The following is a 21,869-nucleotide window of genomic DNA, read 5'->3' as shown; positions in this document are numbered from 1 at the left end:
TTGACGTATATTCCAAATGCTCCTTCATAAGCACAAAGGTCAACAGAAAAAGATACTACAGACCCTTGTTTATAACTGAAGAGGAGCTGAAATCACCTTGCCAGCTGACAGGATTGTTTACCACCCTGTAAAGCAAATGAGATGCACAACCCAGGAAACCTTTGTTCAGTAAGGTGCAGGGCGAGCTTAACCGTGTGAGGGACAAAAGACCCCATCTGGAGAGGATGTCAAAGGCAAATTCTAGGCCTTTGTATAAAAGGCCAAAGACGTTTCTCCGTGCTGCGGCCGCGGTGCCATGAGGCAGCCCCCGTGTCCGCGGGCTGTCAGCACCGGGAGCAGCGCAAGCGACGGGGCGGTTTTCTCCTCACCCTGCCAGCCAGGCCAAAAGGCCCTGGCCACAGATGGCCGCCGCCGCCGCCGCCTTGGGTGCGAACGCCCGGCACGCAGCCGGCCGCAGGCGAGAGCCCCCGAGCCCCGCTCCCCGGGCTGAGCCCCGCTCCCCGGGCTGAGCCCCGCTCCCCGGGCTGTCGCGTCGCAGCTCCCACTCGCCAGGGCGAGCTGCAGCCGGCGGCGCGGCGGAGCCCTCCCCCCCCCGGGGCCGGCCGCATCGTCCCCGCCCGGCCACGGCCCCCGCCACCCCACCTGCAGCTGCTTACGGGTCCGCACTTACGGTTCGCAAGAAAAAACCATTCCTCGGCTGGCAACCCCCAGCTGCCGGGGGACCGTGCCGACCACGGCAGGCACGGCAGAGGAAACCCCTCCTCCACTGATGCCCTATTTATTCGCCGCGTTAGCATCTCGCGTGGGGGGGGGGGGGGGGGGCGGGCTCGCCCATCCTCCTCGACGACCCCCAAGTCCCAGCTTGGGGACACCGTGGCTCTCCCCAGTTTGAACCCCAGGTTTGGGTGGGTGTTTTACCTGGCAAACGGCCGCATCCCTCAGAACAAAACCAGGAGAGCTTCATTCTGACACAAGGGAACTGGCACCGAAGCAGCGCGCACCACTCGGCTGGCAACACAAAGGTTGCGAGCTGGAGCTTCGGCACGGGAGAAGATCGATGCGGTGCTCATTTCTCGTGCAAAAGAGACCTCGGACCCGGATGATTTGCAGCAGAGTCAATTTGAAGTGAATCCCCAAACCCGAGAAAACGTACATCCATGCACAGGCACCACGCACAAAGATATCCTTACTTCCTCTACATTCTGCTTTCTCACTCTACCATTATATCCCAGGTATTTAAGTACGAATTAAATCTCCCACACACTAACCTGTCCTCTCTTTAACCTTTCAGTGCAGGTGGAAGGCCTCCAGTGCAAGCAGCCTGGTACACTGGAGAAAAAATTAACCCTTAATGTTCATTTACAACACCCTTCATTTGTGGAAAAACACACTGCTGTGATTTCTGTCTGTTATGACTGCCAGAGATCACGGGGTGGGGGAAAAAAAAAAGGCAGAAGTCTGAGAACCTTGGATTAAAACTCACCCAGTCAGTATCAGGAAAAAAAATAAAGAAGTTATGATAATCCCGTCAAAAATGCAAGGAATGATTTTGAAATCAAAGATTTTTCCGTGTTCAGGTAATCTTCCGCAGACCTGTAACGGCTTGCCAGTCGCTCACATTTGATACACGAAGGACAAAAAGTGCCTGGGAAGACACTGCAAGCTGGGAGAGGGCTCCAGACATTTGTACAGGTAAATCAGGCCCCGTCACCTTGACAGTTTAACCTGATTATGGTCCAGGGAGGTTCAAAAAACAAATCTGAAATGGTAGGTCTGAGAAAACACCAAAATAACCCTCCCAGCTTGACAGGCAGACCCCGGGAAAGGCGACAGCATGCAGCAGACAAGGACTCCCCTTTGCCCTGCCAACTCCCCCTGCTCCCAGCACACCTCGGCACATGTTGCATAACCAAAATAAGCTGAAGCATCCTGCCTGATACGATAATGAATTCTGTCACAGCTTCTGCACCAAAGAGGAGAGTAATCCCTAAAGGACAGGGAGCCCAGAGAACATGGAAAGAAAGCTGGCACTTTGCGAGTGAGACTTCAGCCATCCACATTTTTGGGTTTTTGCACCAAACCAAGTACAAGAAGGAGATTTCACAGTGATACTACCACAAACCAGTATAATTCTGTTGAACATGGCTGTATAATTTACCTGAGGGCCCTCCTGCAGCATACTTTGCTTCTCTTGCCATGCAATACTGATCGGCAGCAATTTAAGACCTTTGAACTCAGACTGCACTCAGACTGACCGTGGGCTGCCTGGCCGCAGCTGCGACAGGGTAGGACAGCACACCAACACGTGGTGCCTGACAGCCGGCCCTACCCAAGGGTAAGCAATGTGGCACAAAATAAATAGAGATGAGCTGAGAGGTAGCGCGAACCCGGTCACTCCCTGTACCTACCAACCCAGGGTCTGCTGCCACCAGCGTGGCTACCCAGGCAGCCCAGCCGCAGTGAGGGTGCAGGGGGGAAGGGGAAGCACAGACAGCAGCAACTCACTGGAGCTCCCCAAGAAAACCTCCATGGAGCCCCTGCGCAGCACAAGGTGGTGTCACTGGAGAGCTGCAACTCCTTCCCATATTACCGCAACCTCGGCAGTTCCAGGCTGTTTGGGAATTTCAGATGGAGTATGCAGCAAAGCAGCTGAAAACACCTTGAATCTCCCACATTCAATGTGGGAAGGAAGGGTCTGGCTTTGATTGTGGCAGTTAAAAGATTCCTGGATCCCGCAGTGTGGGCTGGCAGCTTGCAACCACAGGGAAAAGACCTAGTTGCCAAGGATTCACATTTTAAATAAGGCAGTATATTTGACCTTGCTAGCTTCCCTCTATTCTCATGCTTGCATTAAAGATCACCATCTCCTGCTACGTACACAAAACATGTACCTTTCTCCACAAGGCTGAAAGCATGGACCAGACCCACCAAGCAAGAAAACACATCGCAGCGTGCCCACAGCCAGAGCAGCTGAGAAATGGCAGTGGGAAAAGCTGCAGGATGCCCAGAGGTACAGCAGTGTTGTATTTGTTACTGTAGATACTCGTCTGCAGACCCTGATAAAGCTGGTGGCTTTAATAAAGGCTCATGCTTTGCACAACCCCAGGCAGTGCAGACACCCTCCCGTGACATGTGGGTGCTCCTCCAGCCTGCCAGCAGGCACTATGCAAACAGCAGTGCAGAAGGCAAACACTTCCCTGCTGGCTGGGAAGCAAAGCGTGGAGTTAGGATCAGTGGTGGACCAGCCAGGGAAGGACACCAAGGAACGTGGCTGTGTGTAACACAGTTCCTTGCCAGTTAACGCATGGATAGGGAGTGCTGCTCCAGAGCATGTTGGGGATTAATTCCCACTCCACATGTTTTTGGCCATTTACCATTCCGTGGGCAGCCTGTGCGCTCCTACTACTACTGTTTCAGGCCTTCACCTGGGGCATTGTTGCAAGCATGCAGCGGTTTCCTCTGGCAAAGTGCTGCTATGAGGCTGGTGACGAGAGTAAGGTATATTCTGTGTCCAATTTTACAGTCAGCACCAATGCTCCCTTTCTGCCTGTTACTATGTTTGTATTCCTCCTCTATCAACAGAGGCTTCAGCACAAGAACCTCCCCTGCTAAGAGTATCTTCTGAGCTGAACAGAAACTCATTTGTTCTCCTTTCCAGGCATGCTAATGTCTCGATGGTTACTTTATCCCAGGAGAATTAACATTTTGAGACTTTTCCAAGTTTGCACCAAGTCACACTATGGCTGTAACACACACGGCAAAGCTTTTGTCACCACACAAACCGAGCACAGGCATATAATGAAAGTGTTAAGTCCTGCAAGTGCAGCCATATGGCAAATCTGAGCTTGTCGCCATGAACTAAGAGAATCACTTCAAGGACTAAATGGAGAGGTCACCTAATTTGCCCATCTGTCCCAAGACATGTATTGGTTTAAAAAGGTGAAATAAGCTATCGGGAGAAATGTCCTGTATTGATACACTGGCTGGCAACTGGTTTGGTTCATGTTGGTATCACACAGCCTTACGCTGCACTACAGAAAAGATAAAACATTACTCAGGTTGCAGGGTCTGCCTCAGAGACCTCAGAAACCACTGAACTGAAACTGGCTATAAATCTCAATTAGACTCCTTTGTGGATACTGTCTATTCTATACTTTTATACCACAGGATCATAAAACGCTTGTCTAGTAGAAAGAGTCAGCACCCAGAAAGGAGGACTGGCTTCAAACACACAGCTATTCAATGGACACTTTCTACTCCTTTGGTGCATTGCTCTGCGGTTCACTCGCTGCCCAAGTCTTGGCCTGCCATGAAGACATGATGAGATTTGGCCCTTGTCCCTGTGATGGAAGCCACTGGGGGCCAGGGCACGGTGCAGTGGGCTGTGGTACACCCAGAAGTATGGATAAAGGCAGCAGCTGGTTAGATGTTTAACAGAAAGTGCTGAAGTTGTACTTGCCAAAAAAAAAAAAAAAAAAAGCTTCAAGTGGTTGCAGATTTGGAACCCAAAACACTCAGAAAATTTTAATTTCAATTTACTTGCCACAGCTACTTCTCTGAAAAGCCGGGAGCAAAACTACCTCATCATTTCATGGAGGTGCTGCGAAAATAAGCTCCTACAAGTAGTTTTTTCAGAAGCAAGACAAGATCGCCTTCATGCCATGGGTAAAAATAATCATTTCCCTCCAGGTAGATTCTCCTACCTCGATTGCCTCAAACCCTCTGGCAGTCCTGCCCCAAAGCATCTCCTCCATCCCATTTACCTTCCCAGGAAAAGAAGCAGTGTGCAATAACAAGGGCTTTGTCTGGGTGTGCTGCCACAGCCCCCGTTGTGCAGCACTGCAGGCCCTCCTCTGCTGCGTGGCAGTGGGTGCACAGCCCCACACCATGCCCTACCGCCTCCCGCCTCCCCGGAGCCAGCGCATCCTATCCACTGAACGGTGGTGATGGCAGATGTTTGAGATTGCGTGAGGATGTCTAGACTGTGATGGCTTCATGAAACAGGGCCAACATGAATTTTGCCACTGCTCCATTTTCACATGCTCTTTTAACACAACTTGAATACATTTATTTCTTTTCTAAGTTTTTGTGCAAGCAAACCAAAAAGGAAGGAGACGATCTATCAGCAAGGGGATCACAACTCACACTCACAGGTCATCTCACCTCCAGAGCTCCTTGCTCTGCTCCACTCCCCCATGAAGAGGTCCAACTTGTGGCACATCTGTGGTTGGTGGAACTGCTGCCTCCTCCCGATCACCTGAGCTCACGAGAGGCTACCCAAAAGCACAGATGGAGCCTCCTCTTGAGTGCCCCAAAGCACACCTGAGTGAGGCGGGAATTTTAGGCAACTTACGTCTAATTTAATTCCTTCAGAATTCAAATCTCAGTGGCACGCCACCACTATAGCACCAATCTCAAAACGGAAAGTTATAAAGACATGAACAGGGGAAAATAAACTCTTAGAGCCATACTACTCTGAGTGTCTAGCCTGGCAGTTATTTGTGACTGAGCAGCTGAGAACAGCTGAGCTGTGAGCCAGGACCAAGCAAGGTGGATTAGGTGAGGGAGATGCGCTACACCCATGCTGCAAAATGCTGCAATATGCTGAACCTCTGATAGTATTAAATCCAAGAGGACCAGCAGAGCCCACCGGGCTGCCTGACAACTTTGGACAACTGAGGCAGCTGCTTAAAACCACATTTTGTCAGGTTCTTCCAGTTCACTACCCTGGTCCTGAGCACAAAGTTGGCGGAAATCACAAGCAGAAGCTAGCGTGTTCCAGACCTTTTGGGATTAAGAACACAGGAACAAGCATAAACCATCACATCAACTTTCCAGTAGCTGCAATATCCAGTGCTAGGAGCTATGTTGATGCTCTGGGCAAGTCTGCATTAATATACCTCAAATCACCACCATACACTTGTCGGAAAGTAAAGGTTTAAGACATGCCAGGCAGATAAACAAGCGCTCTGTTGTCACAGACTACTTGAGTAAGACCGCCAGATCTCTCTCTAGATATCCCTTCGGTTCTTCAGCATATTTTCCTGACGTTTACTAGAAATGTGCAGTGTTTACCTCAGTTTTAAAATAGTGCATTTCAATCCGCATTTAAAAACTGCTACAACTGAAAACTAACACACAGCAGAACACCAATGGTTGTAGAAGTGCTTGAAAAGTGATGAGTTACCCTCAGATGAGAACAGAAGTGCTGTTGTAAAAGTGAAGCTTTCTTTCCTACACCAGATCAAATGCAAAGACACCTTGAGACAGGGACTGCAAGACTATGCGAAGTGTCAGATCTTAAGGCGGCAACTTCTGCTTAACCATTCAGGGCTCACATGCTGCCATCAATTCAGATCTCATTCCCGATTAAGATCCAGCACACTTTGCACTACCTTGTCACAGCACAACCACCCACCTGATCTGTCCCAAATGTTAACTGAGCAAGAGAGCTTCTAAGGGCCCAGAGGAGGAGGTTACAGGTGAAACAAAACCTTGGGTGAGAAGTTTGGACGAATACTAATCTGGTGTCAGCCTTGCCATTTCTGGATTGCCGATAAACTCAGGCAAGCGGTGAGACCAGCCCAGCATCCTCCTCCCAAGCTGTGGTAGAATAGTGAAATAGGAGAGAATAGTGAAATGGGATCGTCTCAGTAAGGCTAATACTAAAATGATCATGATGCTCTTAACTCTGTCAAGTATAATAAAGGTGTTCAATGCTTTAAGAAGAGGTCGTTGCCTAGACTATGCAGGTTTTTGGTTTAATTTCAACTGATAGTATTTTTCCTCTCACCATCACGCGTAAGATCCTGAATTTAAAAAACAAACTCATGGTATGGTCTTCCAGTTGTTTTTAGGAAAGAGACTGAGTAAAGAAACATGAAGTTTCAAACACTTCTGAATGTAAAAAGGGAACATCATCATTATATAAATCTGACTGTCTACAGACAGGATAGGAATCTATTCCCAAATTCTCTGCATTCACAGACAGGGTGCAACAGAGGCTTGTGTTAATAAAGGAGGCTCTCTTTAAGAACCCAGATGAACTCCTCCCATACTGCCTTAAAATTAAGTTGCAATTCAACACATGCAACAGAGAAATCACTTTGGCTCTTCCTTTTTACATAGCTCCCATGATTAAAATTGTACTTTATAGGAATTCTTACACCCTGCCCTCTACCATTAGATAAATTAAGACATTTGGTGTCATAATTCAGCTATAAGCCATAACAAAAAAGCATTAAATTCAGTTTAATTTGACTCTCAATAATAAATTTCAACAGAACTGAGAAGTCATGACAGTCTGCTTCTGACAATCAAGGACAGTAGCCTCTGACTTTTATCTCATATAAAACATTGAAAATAATTTTCTTACCGTGCTCCAATGACATCGAAGAGATGTTGCCAGCGATCATTGATTTTGTTGAGTTTATCATCTATTTCTGCAACCCGGTTCTTGCTGCTAGCCTTGATTAGCTGATCACCCATTTGTTTCAACTGAAGCTTATTTTCACTGAACAGGTTTATTTCTTCCATGCAATCCTGATAAATATACACAAATATTGCTTAACTCCTGGGCAAAACAAAACAAAACAACACAACAAAACAAAACCAAAACAAAACTATTTGTTTCTTTTCCCAGGTGTGTGACAAAGTCAGGCATGGCTTGCAATGGCTGAGGTTTCTATACTAGCATGTAAAACTCTTTCACTTAACACAAAACAAAAAAAACTTAATAGAAAAGCACTCTCACAATGAAGCCACTATGAAAAAATAAGCAGCTTAAAGACTTGCAAGTGCCAGGAGTAAGTACCCCTAAACCCAGCAGTTTAAATTTTCTAATTTTGTCTCTGCTTTCCTCATTTAATGTGATTTTTCAATAGCTACCTCAAAAGAACCCAAATGCAAGTCTAGGACAGTTGTATTTTGCTGGTATTCTATCCAGAGGAGATCTGGGATTAGATATCGAGACCTTTAAGACATGAGGACAAACACCGCAGCAAATAATGGTCCTATTTAAAACCAAGCTAATATAGAAAAATGAGAAAAGCACTAACTGCATGGACTACCAAGGAGAAGGGGCAGAATTAGGTTTTATTTTTGGTTGTGGTAACTTCTTGCTCACCTGGCATAAGACCTACGCCATCCTTCAATCTCCTCTTTGCCCTCTGACTACCAGGTTCATGACTGCCAACACGGGTGGAGGTGGTGAGAGCCGTGCGACACTCCCAGGGCAGCACTGGTCCCCAGCAGGGAAAGCTCTGAGCACTCTGTATGTGCATGTGTGCCCCACAGCGCTAACAACCCAGCCCGCCCCCACCGCAACTCACATACATCACGCTCCATGCCTAAGTGCAGTCAGGTGGCATTTCTGTTTTGCATTACGCTCCAAGCCTGAACATCAAGAAGATGGTAAGAGCCGACGCTAGAAAAGCTCATCTTCTCACAAAGGCCCGTACGTGCTGGTTTTATATTACATATCGCTTCCAAGAGGCCAGGAAAAAATGAGGCACAGTGTCTCTACAACAAGCTATCAGGCTGCAACTGAAGAAAAGTGGTGTTACCACTTACCTTCTGCAATTTGTCTATCATGTCTTCAATGCTGACATCTGCAGTCTGCAACACTTTGCTTTCCATTTGTACCAGCCAGGAGCACAGCTCCTTGTTCTTTTCATTGAACACAATCCAGGCGTTGAGTCTGTCCTCAATCTCCTGCTTACGCAGAGACACCTATAGATAAGCACACAACATAACTGCTGGCAACAGCTTTCTCAGGAGGGAAACCAGCAGTTATGAGCCTTCTGATTTCTGCATTTCATCATATTCCATTTTGCAGAGGCAATTATCAAATCTCTCTAGCTTTCTTTTCAAAGCCAGCAAGCAGATTGTTATTACATCTTATTTTGGATAGCAGGGCTAAAAAGTTGACTAGCAAATACCAGAGTCTCTCCCTTTGAAGAATTAAGTGGAGTGACAGCTTTATAAATAATGAGCTTATACAACAACTTAAATATTACTCAGTGAACACCTGAAAATGCCAAACAAAGAAGGAATATAAAATACGTAATTACTACATACTGTTTAGTATGGTCTCATATATAAAAGAGAAATGACACCTAGGTAACTTCCTTATTTCCTGCAACTGTAAGGGAAACCTTGCAACTACTGACTGCAATTATTTTATCTCTATAAAAACCACCTTCTTATCTTTCTATTTGCTCACCAGTTCTTGGAGAACTTGAAAAAAATATCAAGCATCAAGAATCCATCCTTTTTATTGAAAACTACGGACTTTTCCCCTCAAAATTACATTTGTCACGACAGATAAACAAATTGTCTACATACAGAAAACAAGATCTGATGCTGCCTGAACCAGCAAAAGCTACTATCACCGCTCAAAGATCTCAGAATGAAGCAGGGTCGCTCTTCTACTACTAGTACTTAGTTCTAGCCTAGGGGTCTTCGGTATTTGTATTCATTTATCTACTTCCATGGATTCCTGTACCAAGATACACGAGACAAAGGAAGTGAAAAAAGGTCAAAGTTCTACTAAAATTAAACGAGACAAACTAACCCCTCACCTGACCCTCACCAATAAACCATGAAAAGACTAAGCATAACATTTTGCTTCCCTTGGCTGCGAATGGCCACTCTAAGGATCATCCCATGGAAGGAAACATTCCCTTGTCACATATCACACGCACCTTATACAGCATATGACTCCTCAAAATTCCATCGGTGATTCTCCTAGACTAATCGCTGCCGCTATTTTGTACCGCAGAGTGAAGGTTAAGTGTATAGTGTGGAAGCAAGACCAGCTCCATGTTAACACCAGGATCAAAACAGGAGACATCAAGTGATCTCCGGCTATACTGCTTTTGTCCTTTAAATTCTGACTTTTTGTAAGGAGGGGATGGAGAGGTGAAAGTGATTTCTAAATCTTTAATGCTGATCTGAACAAAGGGATGAGGGCTGAGAGCACTGTCTTGGGACACAGGGAAACAATCACCAAAGTTCTCAACAGGAAGAAGTTCCTGGAGATCGCAGGGACCTCTGAAAGTCTCCCTAAGAGGGCCGCTGCTCTGGGAAGCTGCCTCCTACCCTCAACCTCGGAGATATGAAGGGTAAATCCCTCATGCTTCCTCTACCACTTGCAGCATCTCCCATGTATGGAGATGAGTTAAGTTGGTCAGTGGAGGAAGAGATGACGCACATCAGCAAAAACACTGTTACATCCTGAAATGATCCTGACACCATTGTTGCCAGCTAAGCGTGGGGCAAGGCAGGATGCTAAATATAGACAGAGGGTAAAACAGGAATTAGCAAAAAAAAAAAATCCCAGACAAGCTTCTAGGAACATGAACCTTTCAAGCCACTGCTTTGAGCACTTTCTCCTCGGACCAGCTGCCCCAGGACCAGCTCCATTTTGCATCCAGAGAGTGATGCAGGAGCAATCTCAGCATTCCCAAGAGAGGCTAAAAGATTATCAAGGCCCTGGGCCCAACCTGTTACACTAGCATTCATTAGAACTGGACACTCGCTGATATGAATGGTTAAATCTTTGACCTACATGTACCTTGCAAGGGCAGCTATGTAAACGCTAATCCCTTGAGTGCATCTGCTCCCTGTGTTTGTCTCTGCTCAGTCCAGCACAGGCATCTGGCTATCCCGCTCATATGGCTGTGACAGCTGCAGCCGCCTCTCGCTCTCAAAGGCTTTCACCTCCCTGTATCTATCTATACTGCAGATTTTTCTTCACACAATACATCCTGACTCCTCTAATTTGCTAGCCAAAACAAAGCAGTCATGCTAGCAGCAGAACCGATGAAGTCTGCTCTCCTACCCTTGTGTCCAGTGCTGAGCATCAGTGCAGGCTCTCCAGAGGCTCATTAGAGCTGCGTAAACATTTCTGTATATCCCTCCACTGCAGCACTAAATAGATTCCTCCCACTACAGACTTCTGTGTGCCTAACAGTGTCACATTAATGTCACCCCTTTCTTCTTTCCCAGACAGACTGAACTAAACATTGCTCCCTCAGGAAATTAAAATGGCAATTTGGAATAAAATCTGAACTTGAATTACTACAAGAAATTACTACGTGCATAGACTGTAGTGGGGTACCTACAAAAGACAGCTTAATTTTCAGGGCTGCTCACCACAGTTGAAACAGCAGCCATCAGCAGTTCGCTAAAAAAGGTAAACCAACAAAGTTCTCTCATGTATAGGCTTAACTAGACATTTCCATTAGGAAAATGGTTCTGGTATTTTGATTTTAAAATAATTGCCTGTATTTCTCAGGAGCGGGGAGGGTGTCTCTAGAACTATTTTCAGAGTTTAGAAACAATAAAAAACACTGGTTGCAGATTAACCATCCAGTTTAAGGCAAAGATACTAAATTATTCTCTCCCATTGCAACACAAAAAATGAACCCAAATAACTTATTTCACCACACCAGTGTGTGAAATAGGCATAGCTGTTCATTACTCTGGCAATATTCCTACCAAGATTGCTTTACCTTTGCCTGAGTAAGGGTTAGACACGAAATACTAACTTGCTTCCATACTTCTTTACAGACTGTAAAATAAAAGCTAGTGACTTGTGAGGAAAGAGAACCAAGGGTTTGGCTTGCTGGCATGTGGAGCCATCCAGAGTAACTTAAAGACCCCGAAGTATTTGACTTCTTCCAATCCTGTTAACGAGGTAAAGTAAACACGCATTCAAACTGCATAATAACCTAATGAATCAAGTTCATGTGACTTTGCTGGTAACTGTTCCCCAGCAATTTTACAAGCAGCACTGAATTAAGTGTCATAGAGCAACAAGCCACAAAGAATGCAGACGTTTCACAGTATTTTACTGCTACAGGAAATACAAGCCAATTCTTAATGTGTTTAAGCCCATAGAGTCAGCATTTAAACACATTTAAGTTTTCTTTATAAACTTTCCTGGCATTTTTTTAAACATCAGACTGGAAAGACCTCCCCCTTCCCTCCCCTGCCTTATGCCCTCGGGCAGTTCCCGTCTTTATGCCCCGCCTTGGGCAACCCCGAACAAAGCCACCTATTTCAGCAAACAGCTGCGTTTGAGCTCTGTGCCATTCAGGCACTCACAAAGGGGTTAAAACAACAACAACAACAACAAAATATCTCAGCAGTGAAACAAAGGGCAAACTTCAGCCCCGGCTAGCTACAGCAGGAGCGGCCCCATCCCCCCCCCCAGGACTGCAAAAGGGAGCCAGCCCCGAGGGAACCCCGCTGCTCCCCCGCTCCCCAGCCATCCTGCCCGCAGCGCCAGAGCTTACCCGCAAGCAGAGCTCTTCCCACTGCCGGTGCAGGCGCTCAGCTTGCTCCCGGAGCACCTTCATGTCCTCGGTGAAGAAGCAGTAACCCACGTACACCTTGGTGCGCAGCAGATCCTTCATGTTTGGGGTGCAGTCTGCCAGCGACTGCTCCAGCTCCTGCATGGAAAGGCGGCCAGCTCCAGCCTTGGCACTAAGCTCCTCCGGGTTCCCAACCTGCTCGTTAATCCCCTGCCCGGCCGGTGGGGGAGGAGAGGAGGGAGCTCGGCCGCCTGCAGCGCCCTGCGGCGGGGCTGGATGGGGTCGCCCCGTATGCGGCTCAGGACCCGACTGCGAGCCCACTGGAGAGCTGCTACTGGTCATTAACTGGTGCAGCAGCAGCCCCTGCTGCATCCCACAGTGCAGGAACGCCGCCTGACCCCCTGCAGCTCCCCACGCTCCAGGGCAGCCTCTGGGGTTCCACATCCAGGAAGAGGCATGCCCACTACTTTGGGTTTTCTTTTATTATTGTTATTATTATTATTTTGGCCAAGTTGCCTTCCACCTGCATTTGTCCCAATTTCAGGTTATTTATTTAAATGCTAAAAAATTGAAATTGGTTCCCTTCTCTAATGAATGATTCCACAGGCACTTCATCAGATCAGTCAGAAACATGGAGCTTTTAAACTGCTCATTCACAGAAACACACGCTCGCTTCGGCTTTGTTCCCCTGACTCCCCTTCCTCTTTTTAACAAGGTTATGCATTTTCCTAAACAGGGTTAAAATTGTCACCTAAAAAGCAGAGCACTGCATGCAGCTGGGACACATGCCAATCTACATAGGAGGTACTAGGTCCCATTTTGCAAGGCAGTTGCTGCGAGGTGTCACCAACTCCTCAAACAAAAAAAGCTCTTAGAGAGGATCAAATTTGTCTCATTTTATAGGGAAAAAACCGTGTTTGTACCAGAAGTGTGCTAGGTCCAAGCCCTGTGAGCATCTTCACAGGTCTTTTGATCCAGTCACTTATCTAAATCATAAAAAAATAATAATAAAAAAAAAATCTGATCTGCTTTTAACACTGGAGGCAAATACTCTGTACGGGTATGCACACATGCATTTATCTGTCTTAATACCAGTCAAATCCCTGCATTAATGGAGCTAATGATGAAATTTCATGGGACTTCGCTAGCCTTGTGTAAGGTCCAGGCCTGAGAGAAAAACAGCTTTATTGCACAGAAGAGTTGAAAGTCAGGGAGAAGAAAGGAGATCCCTTCTCCCCCATTCCATTTTGGTCCTTTATTTTATTATTCTGTGACACCCAAAAGCAGCGACTGCACTGGCACTGTGACTGATGCCTCTGCAGCTGAATTTCTCTCACTGGAGAAAGAGGCAGGAGCTGTGTGCTGCCATCTCAGAAATAATACAGGGCTACAGCAAGACTGCTTGCCATGGGAAAGGCAGCCAGCACTCACAAAGAAGATTTCAGACAGTTCATAATGAGTTCAAAGCCCTGACTTGTTAATAAGCTTATTTGTTCCCACCGCATAGGTCAACAATTCACTTCATAAAAGGATGATGAAAGACTGACCAGTGCAGACCAAATGTCTCCTATCCCTTGGAAATGCTTTCCTTGGCATTTAATTTGCACAGTGCAATATGGGCTGCAAGGGATTCTGCCACTCCCTTACTCTTAATTTTCCTCCTCTTTAATTATTCTCAGATCCCACGGGTATGCATGGTGCTTTACAGACTTACAAAGTCTCTCGCCTGAGAAGCTCCCTGTCCACAATGGACTGGAAAGCAAAAAGGGAGATGCAGCCGTTAGGACAGCAGCCAACTGAGCCAAGACCAGGGAGTTTTTGCCCTTTTGTTTGAGGAACTGCTGTTTTTATAAATTCAGACTGTGGAAAGGGAGCAGAAACAGGGAAAAAATACCAAACACTACTACTACTCTTGTAATCATCTTTGTCAGCTAGACTTTGCAGATTGGCAGCTATCGCGATGCTATAAAGGAGAGAAATTCAGCATCACTGAAGAGCAGGTAAGAGGGAAAATTCTTTTCACAGGGAGCAGGTTTTGTGCAAAGATTACATCTATTGAGGTACAAGATGACTGTTCAATACCTTAATGTGTTCCTTGGCTTTGTAGAGCTCTTCATGTTCAACCGGAAGCAGATCTTCGCTTTTCTCCTTTAGCTCCTGCACCCTGCTTTCTAATTCCTTGGTTCGCTTTTCAAAGAGCTCCAAATTCTGCTCAAGAAGACCCAAGAAAATTATAAAAGGTAGAGACTTTATCATAACATATTGAATCATATGGATATGTTACAAAATAGCCTTTTCAACCCAGTGAAGTAAAAAGTCATGCGCTTTGGTGATTTGAATTTTCTTTTTGATACACAGTGCCACCCACAAGAATTTGGTGCACTGATTTACAGAACTTGAACCCTGTCTTGTATTTAAGGTTTATCTTACAGAACATTTCTGCTCATTTTGTTTTGTCCAACCTGAGAGGCTTTAGGCATAGGTTTTGGGCTGTGGATTTTATCAATGACAGTATTCAATTTTAAGACATACCTATGTGCTGTCTATCCATGAAAGCAAATTCATTGCTCTTAAGGAAATAAATATGACTTACCCTTCTGCCTAGGGGTGCAATGACAGGAGGAGCAACAAGTCATGCCAACTCCCTCTGAGCTAAATTTTAGCTCAGACCTCACACCCCAAAGCTGGAGAGAGCTCCAGGTCATGAGAGGCGTGAGAACAGAGTGGGAACATCCATTACAGCAACAAATGGATGTTGAGAATCAGAGGACCACAGTTTTAGCTTCCCACAAGCCCTGATGGCACATGACAGGCAATTTCCTCAGAGCCCCTCTGCAGTGAGCAGCAGCTCAGTATTTGCCTTGTTGCTACAGAGCCCAGCCCTGGGGACCGCAGGGCAGGGAATCTCTTGAGACCCAACACCAGAGATGGACATGCCACTCCTCCCTAGCAAGGGCATCATCTACCTGTATGATGTAGATGAATGCCATCTTGTTTTTCTCCAGCAGGGCCTGAACGTTCCCCCAACTCTGCTGTAACTGGCTGAGCTCCTCCTGGAGAACACTGCTGGTCTCGGGATCCGTGACAGTGCGCAGCTTCTCCCCGACATCAATGGTTAAAGAGTACATGGCTTGCCACCTCTGAAGAATCACTGCCTTAATCTTAAAAACAAAACAAAATAAAAAAAATTAAGTTTCTAAGCTGTTCTTAGCAAGCTTTAGAAGGTGCATTCCTGGCATTTCACTTGGGAAAAAGTGAAGACTCACAAAGAATGTTTCAAGGCACTAGTGTGTTCACATTCATGAAGGAGTAAATTAATAGATCTTCTCCTATCTGCTTTTTTAATTTCAGAAAAATCAGAATCAGATTCTTCAGAATAAAAAAACAGTTTAAGTTCTGTTAACACCTCTAACAGAGATAACAGCTCTGTTAATCGTGACATACTCAAGTGAAGTAAGCCATCAATAACAATTTGCCTACAACACAAATTGGTCTATAACACAAGCAGATATGATCATTGTTTCCTTCTGTAAAACAGCAGCAGGAGGGAAGGGCAATTTGGAGTAGAAGGGAGGTTGCTTTCTCGCTTTTCTCACTGAGGAAAAGCATGAGCGCTAAATTGTAAAATCTGCTGAAAATCATCTTTACACAGCAGGTGAAAATAAAGATGAAATAAATAGGGCAAGTGCCAAATAGAATACTGGTAATGTGTTAATCATCAACATTAGGTCTGTGGGAACACAATAAACCGTGGATCACACAAATAGGGTTCAATAATACAGTTTTCAAAGGTTTTAGATTGCCATAAGCAACCATCAAGTTCATGGCTTGTTTTTACTTTCTTATAAAACAAAGAGCTCCATAATTACACGGAAAACCAAACCAGCCAAAATTAACAAAGAAAAACATTTTTTTGTACTGCCCTGAAGAACTGCCCAGGTCTGCGCCTGGTGGCTCCAAGGACAGACCCCCTTGCAAGTGCTTTGTCCTCTGCTCCTGACACCTCCTGCCCATCCCTGCACCCACCCCGCCATGGGGCCTGCCTTGCCACATATGTCCTGCTTTCTTCAGGCAAACTGCAAGGCCGGCATTCAGCAGCCATGTCAGTTAGATGCACACAGTTCCAGAGGCTACCTGCTGAGCAGTGGTTTTGCCTAATCTCCCTGGCACCCTGCATTCCCCTGTTCATATCAGTAATATTTTTTTAAGTACACAATATAACAATGTTGATCAGGAAGTCTCCTACTATAAGAAGCCTTTCACAACATTACTGTTTTCTCATCTGTGCTCAGCTTTAACAAAAACTATCAGCAATTGTTTTTCCCCAAAAAGCACATGATTTTAAAGCTTTTTACCTTACTAGGCAGAAGTTGTTACAGTCTGAGAAAAAACCACAGATTTTAGATTTATGAGAAATAAATACAGTACCTTGCAATCATGAATTAGATTTCTAACATGGTGAGGGCTGTAGCGGCCCTGGCTCTTCAGCGCTGCCAAGAAGTTGTTCATATCATCAAGGAATCTGCCGAGGCTCTGCTGGGAACTCCTGAAGAGCTGCCACTGGCTCACAAGTCCATCGATATCTTTCTTCCTCTGCAGAACCGTCTGAGTAAGGTTCTGCCACTGCTCTTTCAGCAACAGGAGCTTGGAAATGAACTCTCTTCTGAAAATGACAAGTGTTGAGTGTTCAGGTATTTTGACCTCAAGGCTGCATTTTACAACAATTGTGATGGATTTCCATTTACAACACTGTATTTCAATTACAATCCTCAACTATGTAAAAAGCTCTATGGAGCCCTAAGCTCAACTCTGCTCTCTGTATTTTGTCTTTTAAGCAAGCCAAAAAACCTTTTACATGACACAAGAAGGGACAATGCAAGTCGTTCTTGCTATCATTGTATAGCAACATATATAGTACAGTAATCACAGAAACAATGTGCACTAAACATGTCTCTGAAGAACAAGAAGGTCAATGTAAGTGAGACAAGGTCTCTGATTATGCTGCAAAACTGATCTGTGCTTTCACCTGTCCGTAAGCGGGAGTTCAGCCATCGCTGCACCTTACAGCAGTGCGACCTGACTGCAAAGTGAAAAGGCTGTGTAGTTATTGAACCCATTCAAGATTTTTTTGGCCTCTTTACAGCATGGTTAGATGGTCCAGCAGATCTAGCTGGAGTAATTAAGACTACAGTCCGTCTATCAATTCTGCTCCTCTGCAGGAAGCCATGGCCCCCAGATTAACTCTTAGACAAACACCTGTATTTCTGGAGCTAGCTTCAACACAAAAATCCAGCAGCTTTGCTCAGTTCAGCCCTACTTTCCTTGGCAGCTTTAAGCGAAGCTATGGACTTCATACCGAAGTGGCTGAGGGGAGCACACATGCTGTCCTGCCAGCTCTCTGGAAGCAGCAAGCTCTGGCAGAGAGGGGTAATGCATTCACAGCAGAAATGCCTGAGGCAGTTGAACCTCCGCTCACAAATATTACTTTCTGCTTCTCACCCTACATTAATTAAAAGTATGAGATCACACATAAAAACAGGTTTAGCTGTCATATGTTTTGGGTTGCGTGGACAGTGACTCAATGCCCTGTCACATGTGCCAGGGGCAATGCTGATAGTCTCACACCTCTGCACTTTTGAAAATAGTAGAGAAATCTAGGAAGACGGAAAGGATCCTTCATATGCAGTATCCTCATCACCCTCTGTAAGAAGGTAGCTTCTCAACAACAGGTAAGAGTTTCAGCAACTGCAGGGTACCATTAGACAAGAAAGCCTCCTGTTCAGGAGTAATTATTTTTGTTAGCAACATGAAGTTACTATCTAAAATGCAGTCTGGCCAGGGCACCTGTGTTTCTTTCTCACTGGACCTCCTCACACTTCTGTAAAATGGGCCAGGAGATTATTTAAAGAGTGAACCTAGTCAAGAATTTGAGTTTATGTCCTCATGACAGCAAGGATCCAATACCAACTTCATGAAAGAGAGCATATTCACCGAATTACCAGGACCTTAGGGAGAAAAATGGATTACCTCTTTTCTGCCTCTTCAGATGCCAAGGAGTGTAGAACTTTTGCTATGATAGAATTAAATATCTGCTGATTTAAGGAAATCTCAGTTTGCAGCATCTGAAAATACCATGGAAAAAACCAGATTTAATTATTCACTGAACCATCTTTGCTTCTGCTCCTCTAGAGTGACAGCATTTATTTAATTTTAAAAGCTGAAGCTCTATTATTTTCAAGTGCTAGTGTCAAACACATCCTAAAAGATTCCACTCTTTTTGGATGCCAGGGGGAATTTGCACATATGTGATAGGAGAACCCATCAGAAGCCGTATCTTACAGGTAATCTAAAGCCTACAGTTTGCTGGACTCATTCGTGAGAAATGCAATCTAGACAGAAACCCATAGAAAAGGTCTAAAAAAGCTACATGTAAGCATGAATTTACTCTATCACAATGAGCAAAAGTTTGTTCTATAAATAATTCCACTGCAATGAATAAAATTATTTAGAGATGTCTAAGAGAAAAATGCGAAAGAGAGAAAGGAACTTTCTCTGGACCCAAATGAATATCACTAACACGCAGAGACTTAACACCCCATGCAATTAGCTGCAGTATTTTGGCTAGGGTGAAGCTGTGGTCTACCGTGGCAGCACAAAGCTCACCCCAGCAGTTCACGATGTTTAGCATTTACCACGTGATTTTTTTTTTCTTTATTTTGGTTGTTTTTCCATCCTCCTGCCACTAGGATAAAGTCTGTGGATAGACACAGAATTGCATCCACATGCTACTGCTAGCATGCAGTGTACCTTCTGCTCTGAATGGATACTGTCATACGCACGAAGAGCTAGCTCTCTATAACAAGTAGCAAGTGTTCGCAAAAATGCCAGTGAAACAGAATTCCACCAAAACCTAACATTGGTCAAAACGGAGATACACTGCAAAAATATTTTGATTTAAATGCAGTGCTTCCAAAAACTGGTAGAGTTCCTGCCAATTCGCCAGCAAACTGCCTAGCTAGTCGCCATAAGCTTCAGGGCTCTGGGAAAGGCAGATAGAAAAGTAACCTCAGGCTTGGAAAAATCTAGGACTTCTATGACCCAACACTTGAGGATGCACTCCTAAAGGTCTGATCCCTGCAAAAAGGGATCCATCCGTTTTGGAAAACTATTTTCACATTTCAGAGTTTTTCCTTGAATAAGTACAAGACCACATTCCAAGAGTGAAATGCTCGGCAAAACTCTGCCCATACCTAATTTTCAAAGGCTGAGCATTTTCTAGTGATTTCCCCCCACCTTCACCATTCAAGAAGATGCTTCCATTTTTTAGTTAGCTTTACCTCATATACTCTCTGTTGCTCTTTCAGTTCTTCAAACCGTTCAGGAATATTTGTTTTTAAGGCATCTCTCATTTTTTCTAGGAATTTCATCCAGTTTTCACATTTCTGGAAGATTTTCTTTTCATCATCATTAATTCCTTCACGCTTACTGTAAAACAAAAGAAATAATCAGAAACTATTGTGTTGGTGGTGGTTTTTCTGGATCTGTTTGCATACAGCCTAACACAGTGGTTAGTAATACGAACATAGTAGGGGTTTGCTTGGTACTTTGCTACCTTTTTCATCTATGAACATTCAGATTTTTGCTTCAAGTGACTTGGAATACAAATAGCCACTGAATAATCAAGTAAATTGAAACGGCAGGAATTCAGCTTGGAAAACCCCTGAGAAAGCTGAGAAAAGACTGCAAGACTTCCCATGCTTGAATTTGGTTTCACTTTCCTCACAGGAAAGAAAATGGTTAGTAGTGATTTTTTGTTTGCCTTTCAGACCTCCAGTGTTCCAGAGCAGCGGCTCTTTTCTGACTCCACAGCCGAGTCAGGCTCTGCATTTTCTTCAGGGTGAAGTCACTGAGTGGCAGCTTAACGCTTGTTTCATTCAAACTCTTTACATTTGGAGAAAGCGCAGCAAGCTCCAGTGTGTGATTCTGGAAGTAAAAGAATAAATTAATTGCAAAAAATACTGCCTTTCTTTCATTTCAAAGAAATATAAAGCCTATTCTCCTCTGTAGGAAGTGTCAGAACTTTATGCATCTGAAATGCTAACCTCAAAAGTCCCAACATTTCTGTCTTAACTTCTTTGAAGTTAGGAAACAAAAAAGCCCCAGTTCTCTTACACATGGTCCACTTCTCCAACAGTACTGAGCAGATTACTCAAGAGCTGGTACTTGCACATTTACTTTGTACCCTACGCGGAGGGCCACATGGTAGGCTCCAGAACAAAACTGGGGAAAAAAAACTCCCATCAACCCCAAATCTATGTGGTTTTCCTCCCCTCCATGCAGGCATTTGGCCTGCAAAGCATCTCTAGAGTTTTTACAAACTGAAATCATTGCTTTCGATGTTTTGGATGAAGTTATAGTTACTCAGATGGAAATGCTAGAACTATGATACTGAGGACACGAAGAGTTTCTTGAAGGAGGCAACAGCTGGCATCCTATGGACACTTAAATCCTGAGCAGTATCTTTTGGTATTTGGGAATCCAAACATACCAGGAGCAACTCTGAGCTGTCTGTTTCTCCCCATATACAGAGACTTTCGAAGGCATCGGTGCAATTCTTGACACAACCCTCCAGTGTTTCAAGGCACTTGTTGAAATCCTCCAGTTGTGAAAGACTGAACTAGGGTGAATATTGCATATTTACATTAATTATGATTTAATACACATATTAGTACACATCAAGGAGCAATAAGCAGTATCATCAATAAAACAAACAGACATGAAATCCAAATTCCAATGTATAACTCACACAGTGAACTTTTTCTGTTTTTGCACTGGGTAAGGGGAAAATTTAAGCAAAGCAGAAAGCAAGAAACAGTCTCTAAATTCTGAGATTCGTAACTATGTGGAATAGGGGCATCTGTGATCCCTTTTTGTAGCTTTGGGCTGTTTGATTTATTGTTAGACTGGAAAATCAAAACTTATCAGAAGGAAGAAACTTGTGAAAATGAGCTTTCTTTGAGCTATGCACAGAGCCTGCTGCCATGTGCCTACAGCCACAGCTGTAGAACTTATACGAGCTCTGTGGAGATAAATAACTAGAGCTGGAGTTCAACTTCTTTATTCACTTGCTTGGTTTCTTTGGGTCAGAAAAGCACTGGGAAAGCTGCTTCTTTCTTGCAAGAATTAAGAACACTGAAACAGCAACATTTTTATAAGGAACAAATGATGAAAATTGGTACAGGGAAAGAGACAGTTGTGTGGTAATACTACAGGATTACACTAGAGAAAATGTCTACCTAGAAGTGACATTTTTCATGGAGCAAGAAGTTCACAGGGAATAAGAGAAATCTGTTATCTTCACAAAGATATCTGGCTTACAGCCATTGAAATACAGGTAGATGGAGTCATAAATAAAGTTGGCTGAAAATTCTTGATGAATTTGGGTTTTCTTTAGAACAGAACAATTCCTTGAAACCAGACTTTTTCACGGAACAGACTAGTTTTGCATCAGTAACTGTACAGCAGTACATTTGATTGGAAGTTATCTCA

At 44.6% G+C, this 21,869-nt stretch overlaps 1 protein-coding gene across 2 annotated transcripts in view; it reads right to left on the bottom strand.

Moving 5' to 3' along the window:
• SYNE2 (spectrin repeat containing nuclear envelope protein 2) overlaps nucleotides 1-21,869 on the bottom strand; it is a 191,338-nt gene that overhangs the window by 24,216 nt on the left and 145,253 nt on the right. For both annotated transcript variants that reach the window (XM_055802696.1, XM_055802691.1), the window contains exons 87-96: nucleotides 20,869-20,997; nucleotides 20,149-20,303; nucleotides 19,658-19,805; nucleotides 18,348-18,442; nucleotides 16,749-16,983; nucleotides 15,287-15,481; nucleotides 14,403-14,528; nucleotides 12,303-12,458; nucleotides 8,572-8,730; nucleotides 7,376-7,542 (exon numbers count right to left, since the gene is read on the bottom strand). In XM_055802696.1, the coding sequence (XP_055658671.1) occupies nucleotides 7,376-7,542; nucleotides 8,572-8,730; nucleotides 12,303-12,458; nucleotides 14,403-14,528; nucleotides 15,287-15,481; nucleotides 16,749-16,983; nucleotides 18,348-18,442; nucleotides 19,658-19,805; nucleotides 20,149-20,303; nucleotides 20,869-20,997 (1,565 nt within the window). The remainder of the gene's footprint in view (nucleotides 1-7,375; nucleotides 7,543-8,571; nucleotides 8,731-12,302; nucleotides 12,459-14,402; nucleotides 14,529-15,286; nucleotides 15,482-16,748; nucleotides 16,984-18,347; nucleotides 18,443-19,657; nucleotides 19,806-20,148; nucleotides 20,304-20,868; nucleotides 20,998-21,869) is intronic.

Source organism: Falco peregrinus, chromosome 1 (genome assembly GCF_023634155.1).
Source record: "Falco peregrinus isolate bFalPer1 chromosome 1, bFalPer1.pri, whole genome shotgun sequence".
Lineage (NCBI taxonomy): Eukaryota > Metazoa > Chordata > Aves > Falconiformes > Falconidae > Falco > Falco peregrinus.
The sequence above is the reverse complement of the archived record's forward strand: the minus strand, read 5'-3'. Positions and strand labels throughout refer to the sequence as shown.